At 44.5% G+C, this 21,383-nt stretch overlaps 1 protein-coding gene across 1 annotated transcript; it reads right to left on the bottom strand.

Moving 5' to 3' along the window:
• Positions 1-975: 975 nt before the first annotated feature.
• mrpl37 (mitochondrial ribosomal protein L37) lies at positions 976-20,987 on the bottom strand. Its single transcript, XM_058049673.1, has 8 exons — positions 20,328-20,987; positions 17,000-17,183; positions 10,854-10,969; positions 10,297-10,485; positions 5,830-5,984; positions 5,462-5,593; positions 4,081-4,155; positions 976-1,206 (listed from the first exon to the last, which is right to left on the bottom strand). Exons 1-8 carry the CDS (start codon positions 20,704-20,706, stop codon positions 1,129-1,131), a joined length of 1,308 nt encoding a protein of 435 aa, XP_057905656.1. The 5' UTR covers positions 20,707-20,987; the 3' UTR covers positions 976-1,128.
• Between the last annotated feature and the right edge of the window lie 396 nt (positions 20,988-21,383).

Here is a 21,383-nt window from a genome sequence, read left to right as displayed (position 1 = left end):
TGTGAGAGGTCTCACTCGCTCACATTTTGTATTTGCTGAACCTTTGTGGGGGAGTTTAACAGCTAATAAAAATAGTAATACAAAAATACGCTTGCTGACTTTATATTTTTTTTTAAATAATGGCCTATATTTCCGAAATTGATATCCCGTAAAACATAAAATTTGATAGTAGTTGTCATTGTAGTTGCACGAATCGTTTACCACAATGAGATTTCCCCTACTTATTATAACAATTGATTTCTCTATTATATAACACTATTAGATCACATACTAATTATGTTGAAATACTTGTTAAATCACACAGTAATATTGTTATAATGCTCTGTTAAATTATGCATAAATCTATTTATGAATGGCACTCTGCTGTTAGATCTATACCTTTTATTATGCTAATGAGTGGCTAGCATGAAGGCCAGACAGTCAGGATATCGGGAAGACCGAGGTTCGATTCTTGGGCATCTCTGTGTGAAACCCCGTGCTTGGGTTTTCTCCGGGTTCTGCACCTTCCCAAAACGTGCATGCTCGGTTAATTGGCGACTCCAAATTGTATGAATGTGAGTGGTTGTTTGTGTATATGTGCGTCTGCCATTGGACCCTGGCGACCAGTCTAGTACCCTGACTCTCGCCCGAAGTCTGCTGGGATAGGCTGCAGAATACCCCCGCAACCCTAATGAGGATAAGCGGTATATAAAATGGAGGAACGGAATGAAACATCAGTAAAAGCAGTTTTTGTCTGGCAGGAACCAGGCCCCAAGTTGGGGCATGATGGCGAGTGCGAGTGGGACGTGCCTGCACCCATGTGGCTTGGCTGGGTGTAGCCCGAAGAACAACATGGGTTCCCATGATCTCACCATTCATGGAATGGGAGGAGGTTAGGTGCAGAGGAGCTGGGTGTCAGCTGAAAGTGGGGACCTTGGTGGTCCGATTCTCAGGTGCAGAAGCAAGTTCTGGGTATAAGAAATGTCAACTCTTCAGCAACCAAATGGCAGTTTTTATTATTTTTATGTGAAAGGTATACACACATAGCGGTGTTTCAGATTACCTAATGGTATGAGAGTCTTGAGACATGACAATTTTCTTGTTTCTTTGTGGACACTGAAATATTGACTCATGGATGGTACAGAGAGTCTATACAGCACCGTGAAGGTATAAGGCAAGGAACTTGGAGAACGTCTTTGGCTTATATCCTGCTAGACCAGCTGGTACCTACAGTGGAAGAAACAGAGCTAATCAAAATCTTATTAGATTTCATAGTCACAGTTTCTTAAAGGCCACCCTCGGCCATCTCTGTGTGGAGTTTGCATGTTCTCCCCGTGCATGCGTGGGTTTTCTCCGGGTACTCCGGTTTCCTCCCACATTCCAAAAACATGCTAGGTTAATTGGCCACTCCAAATTGTCCATAGGTATGAATGTGAGTGTGAATGGTTGTTTGTCTATATGTGCCCTGTGATTGGCTGACGACCAGTCCAGGGTGCACCCCGCCTCTCGCCGGAAGACAGCTGGGATAGGCTACAGCACCCCCGCGACCCTCGTGAGGAAAAAGCGTTAGAAAATGAATGAATGAATGAATGAATGAATGAATGAGTTTCTTAAAGGGGACCTATCATGCTCATTTTTCGACCCTTTGCATTGAGTTGTGGACACTTATAGAGCAGTAATCTTCCAGAATATGCACCTACTCCAGGTGTATTTCCTTGGATTTATGCTTCCCGCCACAACGGCCAATTTTAATTTATTCCACTCACAGCCTGTCTCTGGGCACGCCCACTCCACTGTGATTATATCACATGGCCAAAGTGCTTCCTAACTACCGTTGGTGTGATGGATCGGTGCTCAGAAGCCGGATGTGAGGGCCCCACGTGGATGCACAGCTTTACTGCACCTTTCCAGGCAGGAGCGCGCTGCTTCTGGCTCCAGCAACAGTTTGGCGGATAGTTCACATTCATGTATTTGTTCATGTGTGTATGTGCACACGTGTCCATAGTGTGTGCACATACACAAAAGCAGTCTCATTAGAGAGGAGACTGATAATTTGCGGTCACTGTGGGGTTATGATATTAAATAGTCAATGATAGTACCTCAATTGCCAAATTGCTATCATAACCTGACAACAAACCTCAATGATGTGCATGTCTGTCATGTGGGCAGTGGTTTGCAATGTTGGAAGATGAACCGGGTACATTGGAAAGTACCCCACGCAGTACCTAACCAAGGTAGACAGCACTTTTTTTGGTTTGATGACTACACTTTGGGTTTTGCCCCGGCAGGTTATGGAGCTTGGTGTTCTCACTTCTTCCTGATGGAAGTTTTTCCCTTGATCCTTCCGTATTTCAGTCAGCACAGGGGTGATTCCACAAAAACTTTTACCTATTTTGTATTTTTATGATTGGAGGTAAGAACTGTAATCAGAGATGTGTCTGTTGGAGCTTAAAGGGGAACTGCGCTTTTTTGGAACTTTGCCCATCATTCACAATCCTTATGTGAACGTTGTTAGAGGCTTCATAGTCAAAATAGGTGTGTCCTAATGACAGTATTGTAAGCTACCTGAAATTAACTTGTTTTCTTGTGTTGTAATACATAGAAAAGGGAAAGAAATGTGTTCATGTTTCACATAAGGATTGGGAATGATGGGCAAAATTCCCCCCCAAAAGTGCAGTTCCCCTTTAATGCTAGGATTACCAATTGATAATAAATTCACAAATAACACTTAATGGATGTAATTCCCCCTTTGCAGAACTCAGATGTATATAGCCTAAATTTACAAGATAATGAAATTGATGTACTTTTATCCATATTCATTTATTCTTATTTTGACAATCTATTACTCTCAGTAAGTTTTACTCCAACGTGGCCACTATCAATGTGTCATTTCATAGTGGCCATTACAATACATTATATTTGTTAATTTATTTATAGTGTATTGCAACAGAGGCAGAAAAAAACAAGGTTATAAATTTGTGCTTTAGGGAAGCAGAATCTCCCTTCATCATATACAAATATATTACCTTTTATGTTACTTTTTCTGATTTTTTTAAAAACCTTACTTACTGAAATGTAAAATTTGTGATTTATTTAAAAATGTACAGTATTTTTGAAAAAATGTATACAGAATAGCAGTAATTTCAACAGTAACCACAACGGAACACCGTGTGCAACCCAGCTGCCAGTTTTTTACCGTTGTTATTTTTACAGTGTATCACTGTAAATGGAAAAGCGGTACCACTGTTTAACAGTAAATTCTGGCAATCCAGCTGCCAGTTTTTTACAGTAAAATGTATTTTAATGTGTTAACTTTGACAGGCCTAATATATATTCACATATATACTGTGTGACTATATTAATGTTACATTATTGTGAATCCATCAAATTATATCATTAAGTCTGCGCGATACACTAATTGTGTCGGACTTACTTGCTCAGCCATAATATTCCTATGGAAATTGTTTATTTTCTTGGAACTAGCATAACCGTAATAAACGTGTTTCCGATGCATGGCACAAAGGAAGTGACATCGTGGTTCAGAGTTTAGTTGTCGCTTGGCTGGTATGTTGACCCTGTGTTCACCCGCCCCTACACTGCCTTGGATTGGTTCTGACCTGGAGACAGTAGGCGCTTCAAGTGATCAATCCAAAAAAGAGGGCGTTTCGGGGGCCCGTCCATTCAATGCCCACCCCCGCCAAAAATGCTACATGCAGAGCGCGTAGAAACCTCAGGTAGCTCTTGTGCGTGCATAAGGAAGGCTGTGAGCAGCAGCTAGCAAGCATCGAGTGAACGGGGCAGTGAAACAGGAAAATCAGACATCGTGAGTGCTAGGAGAGCTGGAAGAAGTACAGATTCTGGAAGATCTAGAGAGCTTTCTGTGCAGGTTATTGTGTGTAGCTGCTCTACAGGAGTCCACATCTCAATACAAATGGCCAAAAATGAGCACAATAGGTCCAATAATAGTACTGGCTAGTAATAATGATCCTTTTAATTTTCAACGTGATGAATGTTCATTCAACATTATATCAATGTTGTGTGCCCGTTGTGCAGTTGCTAAATCTGATATCTCAATTTCAATGATTGGGATGATTGTTTTACCTTCACTTGCTTTTTGACGATGAGTGGTCTGACTTTTGCAAAATCGTAGAGCTCTGCATCTTCATCCAGCCACACCTGCAACAAGTTAATTTAAAATGAACTCTCATCTCTTACACCAATGAATAAAATATATAAAAGTCTTGTTAAAACATTTATTGCGTTTTGAATAATTATAATTTAATTTCATGTAAACCTCAACAGACAGCAACCAAATTTGTTCTAACTTAATATTCATTGAAGCTCTGTATATGGAACTTTGTTCAAAACGGCCATAAAAGAAGTCTAAAACTGTTAAACTTTTAGATATACGTATACGGTAAATGGTCTTTCACTTGTATAGTGCTTTTCCACCTCCAAAGCACTCAAAGTGCTTTGACGCTGTGAGCACATTTACTGTATCTACTGATGATGCAGCATCAGGAACAACTGGGGGTTCAGTAAGGATACTTCAACATGAACCCTCAACCTTCAGGTTGGGAGCGTCTACAACAGGGGTGTCAAACTCATGCCATGGAGGGCCGAGACACTACAGGTTTTCTTTCCAGCCGGTCACTATAGCAGGTGATTTTAATGATTACCCTCCTTTGGTTTGAGGGAACGAGCTCGTCAATTAAATCACCTGCTGGAGAAACTGGTTGGAAAGAAAACCTGCAGTGCTTCAGCCCTCTGTCGACACGTTCTTTACAACCTGAGCATTGCCACTCCAATTGACGTCTGTAAAATCATGAAATATTTAAAGTTAGAATTATTTGATAGATGATACTACTGCCTTTTCTTCTTGATAAAGTATGTAAAAGCATTATATCAGATGAAATGATTATACAAAAGATGGTTTGATTAAAAAAAAGATTATTCCTGAACTTTAATACAACGATTTGGTAATACCAGAAAGGACATTTATGCGTGAATACAAATAGATGGCATAGACATTGACAGGGCAAGCAAAAATGAATTTGTAGGCATTATAATAAACAACAAAATGAGTTGGAAATCCCACATTAATAATATACAACTTAAAGTGGCAAAAACACAGCTGTTACCACACAGACGAGAGCCCTCAGTCATGAGGGATGCCCCCTGCAACATCTGCATGTAACCGTACGCCACCAAGACTAAGAAGGTCATCACAGACTCTGTAGGCTAGGGATGAACTCACAAACCTTTCACCTCATTAATCTGGAGAAGGTGGAATTTCCCATCAAATCCCTGTGAACCAAAAAAACTAAGACTGGACATGGACAAAAAGTGTGTCTGTTGAAAAGTGCCCGGTCAAAACTATCCTTTTAAAATTTAAAATAACCTGGTTTGCTCCCCACCTGGTCATTTAACTTTTACAATTAGAGTTTGAGAAAATCCTTTGCTGCATAGTGTTGTATGGAACCTGGTTTTTGATGCCGTCGTCTCCTCTCAGATCTGTAGTGTTGAGCTGGAAAACGATGAACTGGAAGATTCTGCCATTGGTCCCGACTCCCTGTATTGTAATAGGATTATCTAACACACCCTTCGTCTTGGTCTTAGCATGTGTATGTATGCACAGACAGACCCAGACATGACAAAGAGACAGAGACATACACAGAGAAATAAGTTAGACCACTTTCATTGATAAGTTAGAAAACTTTCAGGTTACCAATGATCAGACATATCGCAGAAGCAATTTCTGGTTTAGAGCACAATAGCTTTTTGATAAATATTACTGCTGCCGAAGTTAAGATTTTTTTTGCAGTATTATATCAGATAAGTAGGCCTTACCCCAAACAATTTCCGTGCATGTGCCAGAGCAGATCCAAAAAGGAACATGATCATCTTGGCTCTGAACTGCTCTGGTTTAAGCTTACAGCGAACATCATCTCCTTCCAGGAAGTAAAGTGTGTGGGCATGAGGGTAAAAATATTGACCTCCAAAACCTAATTGAAAAAACAAAACAAAAAATACAGACTGAAACTGAATTTAAGAAGGTTTACATTAGAGCTGGGCAATATATCAATATTTCTTTTAAGTACGATGAGAAAATCAAACTTATGGTTCATATCGATATAGACTGGATTTGCACTGTTCTCTTGACAAAGGTCTGTCTCCCTGTGCTGTGTGTCAGCGCTCCCTTGGGAGGCTGCTGCACTGTGCTCCTCTGTGCTTGTGATCTGGTGACACAAACCCTCTCTTTTCATCATGATGGTCCGGTACAGCAAACGTATTACTGCAGATGCTGCGCCGATCTGCTTATCGACCTCACACTGTTATCTTCCCTCACTCATGAACACCAAGGTACTTGAGGAGCTTCACCTGGGAAAGGACCTCATTCCCAACCCGGAAGGACCACTCCACCTTTTTCAGACTGACAACCACGGCCTCTGATTTGGAAGTGCTCAGTCTCATCCAACAAGCTTCACACTCAGATGCAAACCGTACGCTTAAGATCACAGCTTGAGGAGGCCATCAGGACCACATTTGTCCACCAATAGCAGCGATGAGATCCTAAGGCCCCTGAACCGGACACCTTGGATGTGCCTAGAAATTCTGTCCATGAAAATTATGAACAGAATTGGTGACAAAGGGCAGCCTTGGCGAGGCCAATATTCACTGGAAACAGGCTTAACTTATTGCTGGCAATGTGAACCAAGCTCTTGCTTCGGTTGTACAAGGACTAAATGGCATGTCGTACCGATCAATCCCATACTACCGGAGCAACCCTCAAGGATGCGCGAGGGACACTTGTCGATTGCTTTTTCGAAGTCCAGAGAGCAAATACAGACTGGCAAACTCCTGTCCATCCTCCAGCACCCTTGTGAGGGTGGAGAGCTGGTCCAGTGTTCTGCGCCGGGGACAAAAATCGCATTGAACCTCTTGTAGCAGAGGTTCAACGGTTGTACCCTTCTCTCCAGCGGCCTGGAATAGACTTTTCCAGGGAGGTTGAGGAGTGTGATTTCCCTGTTGTTGGAATACACCCTCCGGCCACTGTTCTTAAAGAGGGGGACCACCACCCCGGTCTGACAATCCAAAGGTACTATTCCTGACTTCCACACAATGTTGAGGAGACGTGTCAGCCAAGTCAGTCCCTGAACATCCAGAGCCTTGAGGAATTCAGGGCGAAACTCATCCACCCCAGATACCTCAGCCACAGTGAGTGTCTGCGTATGTGTCCTCTCCCTCAGCTTCTTTTATGGAAGGTACGTTGGTGGGATTGAGAAGGGCCTCAAAGTATTCCTTCCATCGTCTGACTACATCCTCAATCAAGGTCAGCAAGACCCTGTCCTACTGTATACAGTGTGGAAAGGGCACTGCTTCCCCTTTCTGAGGCGTCGGTCGGTTTGCCAGAACCTCTTCGAGGCTGACCAAAAGTCGTGCGCCATGGCCTCACCAAATTCATCCCACACCCAAGTTTTTGCCTTGACCACCGCCCTTATCCACGTACCGCTTGGCCTGACGGTACCTGTCAGCTGCTTCAGGAGTCCCACAAGGCCTCCATGCTCGATAGGACTCTTTCTTCGGCTTGATGGCAGCCCTAACCTCTGGTGTCCACCATCGGGTTCGGGACCTGCCGCCACGACTGGCATCGACCACCTTGCGGCCTCAGAAATGGAAGCACGGAATATGGCCCATTCGGACTTTATCTCGGTCCTTCCCCTGGATGCAGGGGAAGCTCTGCCAGAGGTGAGAGTTGAAGACTCGACGAACGGGAGATGCCAGATGTTCCCAGCACACATTCACTACACGTTTGGGTCTCCCAGGCTGTTCGACAACCTCCATCGCCATCTAATCCAACTCATCACCAGGTGGTGATCAGTTCACAGCTCAACACCTCTCTTCACCTGTGTGTCCAGAACATGCGGATGTAGGTCTGATAATACGGCTACAAAGTTGATCATAGACCTGCGGCCTAGGTGTCCTGGTGCCAAGTGCACTTATGGAAATCCCTATGTTCAAACATGGTGTTAGTTATGGACAAACTGTGGTTCGCACTTAAGTCCAATAACATCTCGCACTGCATGGGTTCAGACCGGGGAAGCCGTTCCTCCCAATCACGCCCCTCCAGGTCACACTGTAATTGTCCACATGGGCTTTGAAGTCTCCCAGTAGAATGCTGGAGCACCCTCACCAGCACCCTCATGATGGACTCCAAGAAGGCCAGGTACCGTGAACTGCCGTTTAGAGCGGATGCACAAAAGACTGTCAGGACTAAGGATCGACCAATACATCGGCCGGCCGATATTCAAGTAAATATTATTTACTTGATATTTGTGTTCTTTACTTGAATCGGTATCGGCCGATACGCGTGTGAGTTCGCGATGTATTTTTCCGCAGCATGATTTACAGACAGGCATCTGCCGAGCAGCTTTGTTTTGCCGGAGGACCCTGCAACACACGCAGTCGCGGTACCCCTCCCACACTGCAACAATGGTGAATCAAAACAAGGGTACGTTTTCTACTTTTAATTAGCCTCTAACAGTTTAACAGTTAAACTTAGTTGAAGTATTGCCACCTGCTTTGAAATAGGAAACATGAACGCCAAGAGCATGCAATAGATGTGCTTGAAAATATAGTTTAGTTTGTGGGTCTTAAAAACAGGAATGCTGCTGAACGCTTCATCTTTAAAAGTGCCTACCGTTGTAATTAGGGAGCTGTTGATGTAGTTGGAGGCTAATATGTACAGCTGTTACCAACACCGGTTTAATGTCAACGTTGTCAATTCAGTCCCATGGAGTTTGTAGGAGTGTCATTCAACGAATGCCGGGTTGAGGTTAAATGCTTGTCGTGTTATGTGTGTGCGCGCTCTCTCCGAGCATGCATGCATCAATGATGAGAGAAATGTTTTATATATCGTACAAAATTGTGTCTGTGTTTTCTGTGATGTGTTTGTGTGTGTGGAGTCTCACTGCGGAGGAGCAGTCATCACATCGATGCTAGATAAAACTTAAACTATGACAGAAATGTTTTGCACATGGTTCAATATTTATTCCTTTTAACGTTGATAATGCCGTGTGTTAAATGTGTGTTTAAGAAAGCTGAATCCTACGGTGGTCAGTGTTTACATTTCAATAAATATTTGTTTAAACTTGAGACCTGTAATATTTGTTATCATTGTCATTTTTTCATGTAAATTGAGGGAGCAAAAGCAGTATCGGCCACAAATATTGGCCCGAGCAAAATCGGCCATCGGCTAAGGGTGATGGAAAAAAATTGATATCGGCCTGAATAAAAACATATCGGTCGATCCCTAGTCAGGACCATTTCCCCAACCCAAAGGCATACGTAAATGACTCTGCTGGTCATCAGGGATGAGTCTAACACAGAGGCACCAAGCCCACAACAACTCACCACCTCTCCCCTGCAGCAACTCCAGAGTAGATCAAGCTCCACCCCCTCTCAAGGAGTTTGACTCAAGAACCCAAACTGTGGGTTGAAGTGAGTCCAACTATATCGAGGCGGAATGTCTCAACCTCTCGCACAAGTTCAGGTTCTTTCCCCACCAGAGAAGTGTCTCTGGGGACCAAATCTGGTCCAAAGAACCAGATTTGTCCGCCAAAGACCAGCGGACTACTCTCATTGTAAGCAGTAAACCACTTCCTTTTAGAACTGTTTTAGACCTAAACCGCTTGAATGACGATAAACACTGTTGAAGGTTGGCGGAATCTCAGAGCGTGAATATAGCCAGCGGGGTTAGCTTCATTTAGTAGCATGCCAGTGTTGTTGCAAGCGTGACTCTGGCTTCACCGCTTTAATGTAACGTTTGAAATGCCCAATGACGACGTATAAGTTATGAGTGAGGACAGAAAGTTTTTTTTTTTTTTTTACATTTTACATAGAACATACGACTGGCCTTCAAATTAAAAGCTCTGTTTGTCGTCTAACTGTAAATAAGAGTCATAAAGATATTAACATAAGCAGTTGGAACTGCATGGGTGACTATATCTTCCTTAATGACAAGCATAGACATTACATAGTAGCAATGTGTGCAGAGGCTGATATCCCATTACAAAAGTTAGCCAGTTTGTTACTAATAATTAAATTTGCTTGTCTATATGTGCCCTGACATTGGCACAGGGTGTACCGGGATAGTCTCCAGCTTACCCATGACCCTAATGAGTACAAGTGGTATAGAAAATAGATGGCGGGATAATATATTAATGCATTATAAGTATGAGCAAAACACTTTAATGCATTACAACATACACCTCAACAAAAAGTGTTCAGGACATGAAAAAGAAAGCCTCTCCTTACCTGTGCAATTCACCTCCTCCTTGTACACATGTACTGTCTGCAAGTCCACAGTAGGCGACACAGGATAGAACGTTTCAAGAGCGTGATCTGCTGTGTCTAACACTTGCTGTATTCCAGAAACCCTTGGGAGGGCATCCATGCTGTTATACACGAAAGCATTTTGACCCCGAATCTGGAACAAGTTGTCGCCTGGTAAACAAACAGGATATTTAACAAAGGTTTAACTAACGGTCATTATGACGGCATAATTTATGTCTTTATGAAGGGTGTATAAAGAGGTTCCTCCTAATATGATTTTAAAAACACTGAATAACAATTTCAACTGATACACATTTTATCTTGTATATGCACTATTGCTAACTGGGAGTTCAACAAAGACTCGTCTTTGACACAGTGTGTACTTAGTTTTTTTTTGCAAGTTTTATTACATATTTGGACTCTTCAGGCAGCGTCTGTGTTTAACTTGAACACATTCTTGATAATAAACATGAGTATGAATCTATTCAAAGTAGGCATTACAAACATTAAGGTCATTTGATTGTGAATTAGGTACATACCTCTTTTCCATGATACTGCTAATGAACATTTCTCAACACTCATTCTCCTTCTAGTCAGTGGATGACTGGACTGTAGAGTAGCACAAAGATGGAGCAGATTGAAGAGGAGCGTGTTGCTAAGAGGAAAAACAAAACATTTTAGGAACATTTGGAGTGCCGTTTTTTTCATTGAGGGAGAAAAAAAATCCAAAACTCCATGGCCTTGTGTGAAAAAGTAATTTGACAAGTGCTTGAAATTCTCTACCTTCTGTATCTCTTCTCCCTGCAACCTCACTCTTCCACTTGGGTCCCCCTCTCCATTCCAGGGCAAACCTCCACTCTTCTAGCATCTCCCCCACCAGTTCCCTACTCTCACTACAGATTACAATGTCATCTGCAAAGGCTTACAAGGTCTATAAGGATTTTTTTTTTAAAAAGGAAACAAAATAATACTCGCTTTGGGGGCAAAACTAAGCTGTGCAAAATAAACTGAATGTAATAATATAACAGAAAGCATGCATGATGCACCAATATTAAACATTGTCAAAACGTAGAACGAGGTAAAAAAAGTTTGGAATAATTCACACTTCAGCCTCAAGATCATTATAGGATCCATTCATATTTCTGTTCATTGATTTAATAGCATATCAACTAGATTACATAGCATCCATTACATGTTCTACTACTAGTTAGCATTGAGTTTAGCAACCGTTAAAGATACATAAAAAAAGAGACAATTATTTAAAAACAAATAAGATTGAGAGAATGTCTGCTGAATCCAAAGAACAACTGTCAGAATTTCAATCTATATGGGCTCCAATAATTAATCTCTTAAATTAATCGCTTAATGTAATTATCGAAGGGCTGAGTGTGCCTGTGGGTAGCGGGGCGGATAGCGGTGGGGGTGGTGCTCTGCGCGGCGCGGGCCGGGATTAGCGGGGGGCTTGCTTGGGGGGCGGGGTGGTGGGCTCTGGGTCGTGGGGGGGCCTTGACCAAGGGTTGGGGGGTGGGGCTGGCCGGTGGCTCACGGGCGGCCCCTGCTATTTGCCGGTGTCTGGTTGGCCCCTTCTGTCTCCGGTCTGGTGGCGGTTTTCCCGCCTCCGGGGTGTCCTACTCGGCGGGTCCGTGGGTGGATGGGAGATGTGGTGGAGACGGGTCGGCGCTGTGGTGGAGGGTGGGACTGGGGGGGCATTCACTTTTTGCGGCTGTTGGGGTGTCGTCTACCTGGTGGGCTCTGCTGCCTGGTGTGTGTGTCTCTGTCCCGCCCTGGCACTCTTGGCTCACGTGCCCGGGGGGCGGGGTTGGGCTCTTCCCCATGCGGGTCCCGGTTCTCCTGCGGTCTCTGTGGTGTCACTCCCTGGGCTGCCATGGTGACGGATGAGTTGCCGGGGCGCGGTCCTTGCTGTTCTGGTGGTTGTAGGAGCTGCCTCGGGGCGTGTGGTTTGTCCGCGGCTCCTGGTGGTCCGGGGGTGGCGTAGCTGGCACAATCTCTGGTGGGGCCCTCCGGGGGGGAGCTGGCAGGCCGGACTGGCTGCCACGATGGGCTGGGTGGGGCTCGTGGTTGGTCCTGTGGCCCAGGGCTTGCTCCGGGCGGCTGGCTTGCCCGGCTCGGTTGGCCGGTAGTGCGGGGTGGGCGTGTGTGGGGCCCCGATCCTCCCTGCTGCACTGCACCACCTCACATACATGTAGGACTTTGGGGGGTGGCCTGCAACTGGTTTTGCCGGGGGCGAAGGGTTTCCTTGCGGATGCCCTTTTGTCCTCGGCATTCCTCTGGCTTGGTCACCCTTCAATTTTAAGCGCACCTTAGACACTCAGTTCTGGGGGGGATCTGGGCAGGCATGGGACCCACCATTGCTCAGCTTCCCTCCACACACACACACACACACACATACACCACACACATAGGTCAGCCCTATGGGGCAGGCCTATTTTTAATTGCACAATCTACACAATACCATCTTCACACACACAGGTGTAGCGGGCTGGACCGGAGTGCCTACTGCCTTCCCCCGCGGTTGGCCCGCTGGCTGCTTGGGCTTGGCGGCTCGCTCGGGGTGCCCTGGGCTGCAGGATATTTTGGTCTGGTCTGCCTGGCCTTCCTGGGGGTCCCGCTGGAACCAGCTGACGCCGGGGCTTGCCCTGGTGTCATGGTTGGCGCTACCTCCCTGGGTCTGTCCTGGGTCGCGGGCGCCAACGTGCCCTTGGGGGGGCGTTCACCGACCTCCAGGCGGTGGGGTCCGCGCTGCTGGGGGCCGGAAGTCTACGGTGGTGGCTTGGGGTTGTTGCGCTGTGGTGGCTGCTGCGGGGACCGGGCTGTGTGTTGGGAGGGGGCCTGATCCTGCTCATGGGGACGGGGGCCTGGGTGGCGTGTGGGGATGGGGAGCATGCTCCTCGGGGTGGGGCCTGCTGGGGGGGGCGGTGCTCTTCCGGGCGTTTGGGTGTCTGCTGCCACTGGTCCTATGCTCTGCCGCATCGCTGTCCCTGTCTTTGCCCTTCCCCAGTCTTGCCTTAGGGCTCGTCGGGGATGGTTCTCCGGTACGTGGGTGGAGCACTGCTGGTTCTGGGGGCGGGGGGGGGGGCTGGCCCTCCCGGTGGATGGTGGGGTCCGTCGGTGGCCTTGCGCTGGTCTTAACTCCCCGGCTCTGGTGCTTGGCCTCCCCGTGGCTTGGAGCTATGGCTCTCCCTCACGGGGGTGAGCTGCCCGGCGGGTGTCGGCCGGCGCAGTGGAGCGCCTCACCACTCGCCTGCTCGCCCCCTCCGCTTGCTCATGTGCGGGCCTCCTCCCCTCACCCGCTCCTTTGTCTGCCACACTGCCGTATCCCTGATGCCGTGGTCGAGGGGAGTCTGGGGGTGCTATGCCTTGGCGGTCCGCACCTCCCTGGGTCGGGGCCTGGTTGTGGGTCTGGGACCCCTGGGTCCCCCGCCCTGTGATGCCCCGGACGCCCCACCCGGGGACGTCCACAGCATGTGCTTGCGTGTGTGTGTATTGAGTGGATGGGGTGTGCATGTGTTTGAGTTTATTTTATGTATTTATTGTTTTAAATATTTAGATAAATAATGATTAGTTTTATTATAATTATATATACGTATATATATATATATGTATATGTGTGTGTGGGTGTGTATGTGGGTATATGGCCATATGGATATACGGGGGGGAGGGGGGGGGGGCTCTGCGGGGGTCTGGCGTAGGGCGTTCCATCTCTACCGCCCGGTCCTCCATGGGGCAGTGTGCCCGGGCCTCTTCTGTCCTGGCCGGGGCGGTCCTATGTCAGGCCTGGGGTTACCTGGGGCGGACCTGGTTCTGCTTCCTGGGGGTGTGTGGGGGGCGGGAGGCGGTGCCTCCGGCCGTGGGCGGGCTCCCTTCCGGCCGGCGGGGGCGCCCCTGTGCCCACGGGTGTGTGGCCTTCGATGCCCTTCTGCCCTAGTGGGGTATGGTCTCCCACTGGTCTCGGGGGTGCGGCTCTCCTCCGGCCTGCTGGCGCCCTGTTGCCGGTTGGGATTGCTCCTCCATGGCCTCTTGCTGGTCTCTTCGGGGAGTTGCTTCGGGGGCGGGTCTTGGGGAGTCGGCCCTGGCCTTGCCCACCCCCACGGGGCCGGAGGATCTCTGGCGGTGGGGGCTTGACCTGGCTGCGCGGGGCGGGGTTGCTGGGTGGTAGAAGGCAGTCTCTCTCCTTTTGTCATTCTCAGTGACAATTACACATTCACACACTCGCATTCACATACACAACACACCTCCATATGGGCACTCACAGCACATGGGTGTTTCTCTATACAATCTACTATCTTATCCCTGATGTTTATATAGTATTTGTATGCTATTATTACAGTAATAATGATGTCAAGCAGTGAGATTTTAATTACTGTAACTGTATGGTTGCAATTGTGTTTACTATCATGGGTCATGTCTTCATCGTTACTATTGCTACTGGTAAGTTGGACTGTTTCATTTCACTGATATCATCTCCAGTGTGACCCTTAGCCATCATTGACATTTAACTGTTCTGTTTGTCACTGTTGTTGTTTTGGGAATTCTTGTTGCTGCTGTTTTTGTCTCTCCCTCTACTGCCCCCCCCCCCCCCCCCGACCCCACCTTTCTCTTCTCTCTTCTTCTTTTCTGTTCTTCTTCTTGCTCCGGTCCAGTCGCTCCAAATGGCATAACAAAAACATCAAATAACGGCAAATAAAATTTCATGGTACAGGGAAGTTGTAGCCAACACCTTTCCTGACACAGAGCAAATCTGTCTAGCATGTAAGGGCATTTAGATCAACAATACTATCTGCCCCAATGGCTGGACGGGACACAAAAAAAAAAAAAAAAAAAAAAAAATAAGACAGCCAAAATCAAGGTAATGCAATAAAAACTTAAGCCAATGACACCAATAGTCATTAGTCACGCAATAATAAATTAAACAAGTAAAAATACTTCCGCATTGGAGTTCATGGCGCGATCGGAACAAATAAGTGACTTTTCCACACAGCCTACACAAGATAGTGGCTTCAAATATGAGGTGGCAATCGAGAAAGGTACCACATAGTTGTTTTAACTAAAAGCCACACCAGCATCAGCTGGAATTCCATAGTTGTTGCACAGCAGTGATGGCGAATCAGGAGGGAAATCTTATTTTGGTATGTAAGTGCTGTGTTCCAACAGATACAGGTACAGGTGTTTAACATCTGGCAGTGGATCAAATTTTGCTACAGATGGAGACATGCCTGGTCCTAATATCCACCGCCGAGGCAATCAGGGGATTGAGGTCAGTCGATGCACCCGGGCTACTTGCCAAGCCATCCAGTTCATCAAGGAAGAAGAAAAGCCACAGAGTTCGGACTCTTTTAGAGTTGGGACACCATGGAATTATTCCAGTCAGATAAATCAGCAGGATCAAAACTAGCAAACGGCTGTCAGTGCTGTTCAAGCTCAAGCTGCATCACAAACAATGAATTATCTTCAATATTTCAAGTTAATTAAAATAATAACAGTTAAGCGTGCAGGAGTAGGGACATGTCAGGTCATATGTCTGAAGGGGTACATGAGTACATGACACAGTAAAAAGGTTGGTAACCACTGGACAAGGCCACTCCAAAATCAGTTTGTTTTTCTTCAGCCATTAAAGGTGAACATGCTGTTGTGTATCTTGCTGCACAAGCACTAAGGACCACACTTGAGGTCACTAACAGATGGCCAGAAACTCTCCTTCAAAATTTTTGGTAGACAGCAGAATTCATGGTTCCATTTATCACAGCAAGTCTTCCAGGTCCTGAAGCAGCAAAACATCCCCAGATCATCACACTACCACCACCATATTTTATTGTTAATATGATGTTCTTTTTTTTAATGTGGCATTACTTTTATGCCAGATGTAATGTGACACATAGCTTCCAACAAATTAAAACTTTTGTCTCATAAGAACACAGGGTATTTTCCCGAAAGTCTAGGGAATCATCAAGATGTTTTCTGGCAAGATTGAGACAAGCCTTAATGTTCTTTGTGTTCAGCAGTATTTTTTGTCTTGGAACTCTGACATGCAAGCTATTTTTACCCAGTGTCTTTCTTATGGGGTGCCATGAACAATAACCTTAACTGAAGCAAGTGAAGCCTGCAGTTCTTTGGGTGTTGTTGTGGGGTCTTTTGTGACATCTTAGATGAGTCGTCGCTATGCTCTTTTTTTTTATATAATTTGTAATATTAAAATGCCCCTTCTGGGGAGGTTCACCACTTTTCCATGTTTTATCCATTGTGGACAATGGCGCTTACTGTAGTTCACTGAAGTTCCAAAGCTTTAGAAATGGCTTTATAACCTTTTCCAGAGTGATAGATCTCAATTATTTTCAGTTATGTTTTAATGAGTAGGGGGAGGCGGGGGTCGCTTTTTCACATAAGGCCATCCATTAATAATAAAAAGTTTCATTTAAAAACTGCATTTTGTGTTCAGTTGTGTTGTCACTGATTATTATTTCAATTTGTTGAAAGTTGTTGCCCTGTGATTGGCTGGCGACAAGTCCATGGTGTACCCCACCGCTCACCCGAAGACATCACGCCCGCGACCCTCGTGAGGATAGGCGCTAGAAAATGAATGAATGAACTACACCCAATTTCTTGTTTGAAAAATCATCAAAATGTACATTGCATAATTGTTCCAAAAACCACACACTTGACGGAGTACCTGTATTTTACTCCATCTGGTCGCTCCTCGGTTGTGTCCCAGAAGCGGGCATGTTTGATGGCATTCTGAACACGACTGTCCTGATTTGGTAGCTGATTAGCAGGCCTCTCTGCCGTTGAGAGAAGCTCTGGTGGCAAACCAGAGATTTCCTTGCTTTTGGTTAACCAGAGAGCCTGACGAACACCTAAGAGATTACAAACACATTATACAAAGGCAACCTACATTCTGTGGTTCATGAAGTGATTTTATGCTTGTTTAAACCAAATGAAGCACTAGTGCAAGGGGGCAGTGTTTTAAAACCTTGCCAAAAGACCATTTCGCAAAGCACCAACTTTATATGGTCAAATCAAGCATGTCAAAACTGGTGGCTATGCATATTTGAACAATATGCAGGGCTTCTGCCAATACAAAATAACTCCCGCCTCGCCTTAAAAATTTGTTTTTTTTTAATATCAAGTAATATATTGTGTCTAAATGGATATACAATATGTACTTTATCAAGTGTTTAATGTAGATACATACAGTACAGTATATATTATGGATGTTCCGATTTGGATTTTATGATTCGGCCGATATGGATACCAATACATACACATATATGCAGTGTAAATGTAAAAATGTACAGTGCATCCGGAAAGTATTCACAGCGCTTCACTTTTTCCACATTTTGTCATGTTACAGCCTCATTCCAAATTGTATTAATTTAATCTCTTACCTCAAAATTCTACATAAAATACTCCATTATGACAATGTGAAAAAGTTTTGTTTTTTTTTTTTACTTTTTTTGAATTTATTAAAAATAGAAACCTAAGAAATCACATTTATATAAGTATTCACAGCCTTTGCCATGAAGCTCAAAATTGAGCTCAGGTGCATCTTTTTTCCACTGATCATCCTTGAGATCTTTCTACAGCTTAATTGGAGTCCACCTACAGTAAATTCAGTTGATTGGACATGATTTGGAAAGGCACGCACCTGTCTATATAAGGTCCCACAGTTGACTGTGCATGTCAGAGCACAAACACCAAGCATGAAGTCAAAAGAACTGTCTGTAGACCTGCGAGACAGGATTGTCTTGAGGCACAAATCTGGGGAAGGATACAGAAAAATGTCTGCTGCTTTGAAGGTCCCAATGAGCACAGTGGCCTCCATTATTCGTAAATGGAAGACGTTTGGAACCACGAGGACTCTTCCTAGAGCTGGCCGGCCTTCTAAACTGAGCAATCGGGGAAGAAGGGCCTTAGTCAGGGAGGTGACCAAGGCCCCGATGGTCACTCTGTCAGAGCTCCAGCGTTCCTCTGTGGAGAGAGGAGAGCCTTCCAGAAGGACAACCATCTCTGCAGCAATCCACCAATCAGGCCTGTATGGTAGAGTGGCCAGACGAAAGCCACTCCTTAGTAAAAGGAACATGGCAGCCCGTCTGGAATTTGCCAAAAAGCACCTGAATGACTCTCAGACCATGAGAAACAAAATTCTCTGGTCTGATGAGACAAAGATTGAACTCTTTGGTGTGAATGCCAGGCGCCATGTTTGGAAGAAACCAGGCACTGCTCATCACCAGGCCAATACCATCCCTACAGTGAAGCATGGTGGTGGCAGCAGCATGCTGTGGGGATGTTTTTCAGACTAGTCAGGATAGAAGGAAAAATGAATGCAGCAATATATAGAGATATCCTGGATGAAAACCTGCTCCAGAGCGCTCTTGTCCTGCTGAAAAATGAACCTTCGCCCCAGCCTGAGGTCAACGACCCGAAACACACAGCCAAGATCTCAAAAGATTGGCTTCAGAACCACTCCGTGAATGTCCTGGAGTGGCCCAGCCAGAGTCCAGACTTGAATCCGATCGAACATCTCTGGAGAGATCTGAAAATGGCTGTGCACAGACGTCTCCCATCCAACCTGATGGAGCTCGAGACTTATTGCAAAGAAGAATGGGCAAAACTGCCTAAAGATAGGTGTGCTAAACTTGTGGGATCATATTCAAAAAGACTTGAGGCTGTAATTGCTGCCAAAGGTGGAAGTATTAAGCAAAGGCTGTGAATACTTATGTAAATGTGATTTTTTTGTTTTCTATTTTTAATAAATTCAAAACATGTCAAAAAAAACCTTTTTTCACATTGCCATAATGGAATATTTTGTGTAGAATTTTGAGGTAAGAGATTAATTTAATACAGTTTGGAATGAGGCTGTAACATGACAAAATGTAGAAAAAGTGAAGCGCTGTGAATACTTTCCGGATGCACTGTAGGCAGTAATGAGCCTATAAGAGTCACAGGTTTGTAAATGCAGGCTTGTGACACCGTGATGGAAGAGTTTTTGGTGTGCCGTCATTTGACTAAAAATGACAACTTTGGTGCAATGGTATGAATGCTTTTGCAACAATGACATACAGTGCATACAGTAAAGAATACTTATGAACAAAAACAGTGATGGATTCATTCATTTTCTACCGCTTATCCTCACAAGGGTCAAGGGGCGTGCTGGGGCCTATCCCAGCTGTCTTTGGGCGAGTACAGTACAGTACAGTACACCCTGGACTGGTCACCAGGTCACCATTACAGGGCACATATAGACAAACAACCATTCACACCACACTCACATTCATACCTATGGACAATTTGGAGCTGCCAATTTGATGGATTGTCATGTTTGTGCTATTTCCTTTCATGTAAACAGGGGAAACACACCTCATTTGTTCTGTGCCGAGAAATTGAGTGACTCTCATGGGTATGAATACTTTTGCAACCCACTGTAGTGGCCACATTTGGTTACCGATGCTGTAGAAAACGCTAAAATGCTAAAGCTACTTACCATTGAGAGACATCTTGAAATAACCTCTTTTCTTGAGAAACTTTGGATTATCCATATTTTGTTATTTTGAACTAAATATATTATTGAAATTTTTATTTCTCGTGTATTTATGTTGCTCTAAAAACAGGCATCAAATTAAATTTATGTCAGATAGTACAAATTATTGTACTTGTCACATAGTACTATTGGACTACATAGGTTAGGTAACAAAAGAGGCCTCGACATTTTAGACTTTCACTGTAAGTGAAGCTGGACACACTAAGGAAACTGAATATCGAGTACAAACAAATATATCAATCACAAAGGCCCAGCTTCAAATGAAGAAATTATAATACGCCAGGAATGTTATCAAACCTACGTTTTCAGATGTGAACTTAAACTGCATATTAATGTACATTGATGTTATTATGTGGAAAGACAGTGACGTAACATATAATACAATCCTACTCGCTTATATATTGAAAAACTAGCACGAAATGCGAATTTAATGTAATATATGATATGCCATACACTATACCTTCTAGTGCGCTGGTCCTCTGGTTGAACACATAACATGGCTTCTCTTTGTACAAAGGCATCTCGTGTTTTGGAGGAGACCTAAAATACCTGGGATCCTTGTAATCCATTTCCCATTGGGAATAAATGGGTTGAGCTAGCCACGGGACATAGTGCATCTTTTCTCCATAGGTGACCGTATCCAGTCCTGGGACGTGCACTTTTTCCTTGGGCTCCCGTTGACTTGAAGCTTTTCTCGCAATGCTGTGGCTGACAGAGAAGTGTCGGGCATGTAGTCCGCTTCTTTTTCCACATGCAGACAACCAGCTAAAATGTCCGCAGAGAAGCCATTTCGAAAAGCCAAAAGCCACTGGGGTCATACACAGGGTTTCGGAAATCATATCGATATTTCTTCTCGATGTTGGCTGTAGGACATTCACAGAATCCTTGTCTTCTTCGTTGTCTGCCTTTTCTTCCTCGTCTGGTTTAAAAGCTGGTGACGACCATGCCTTCAAAGGTGCATTACCGTCACCTACTGTACCGGAGTATGTAGCATCGGCCGTGCAACCGACTTTACATGCATTTAAAAACTATATAAAAAATGTGAAAATAACACTACTTTTATATATTCAGTTATATTCTGCAGGTTATGTTATATAGTCATGTGTCCTTCAAATACTTTGTGTCAGAGAGGTGATATATTAGCCCGTATAAACACAAACTTATCAACCTTGTCCACCCTCGATTAGTTTACTCTCATTAGCCACGTCTACATGAGGAGTGATTCCTCTTTCCGAATTACTTTTCCGAATACACATTGAAGGAATATTCAATGTGCTGCATTTACAACCATCGGAAACAGGAGCGTTGATGTGGTTTTGTTTATATATATATATATATATATATATATATATATATATATATATATATATATATATATATATATATATATATGCATGAACATACGTGAACATTTTTGGTCTGGACAAAGACAATATATATATATATAAATATAAATATAAATATAAATATAAATATAAATATAAATATAAATATATATATATATATATATATATAT

Source organism: Doryrhamphus excisus, chromosome 15, assembly GCF_030265055.1.
Source record: "Doryrhamphus excisus isolate RoL2022-K1 chromosome 15, RoL_Dexc_1.0, whole genome shotgun sequence".
Taxonomy (NCBI): Eukaryota; Metazoa; Chordata; class Actinopteri; order Syngnathiformes; family Syngnathidae; genus Doryrhamphus; species Doryrhamphus excisus.
The sequence above is the reverse complement of the archived record's forward strand: the minus strand, read 5'-3'. Positions and strand labels throughout refer to the sequence as shown.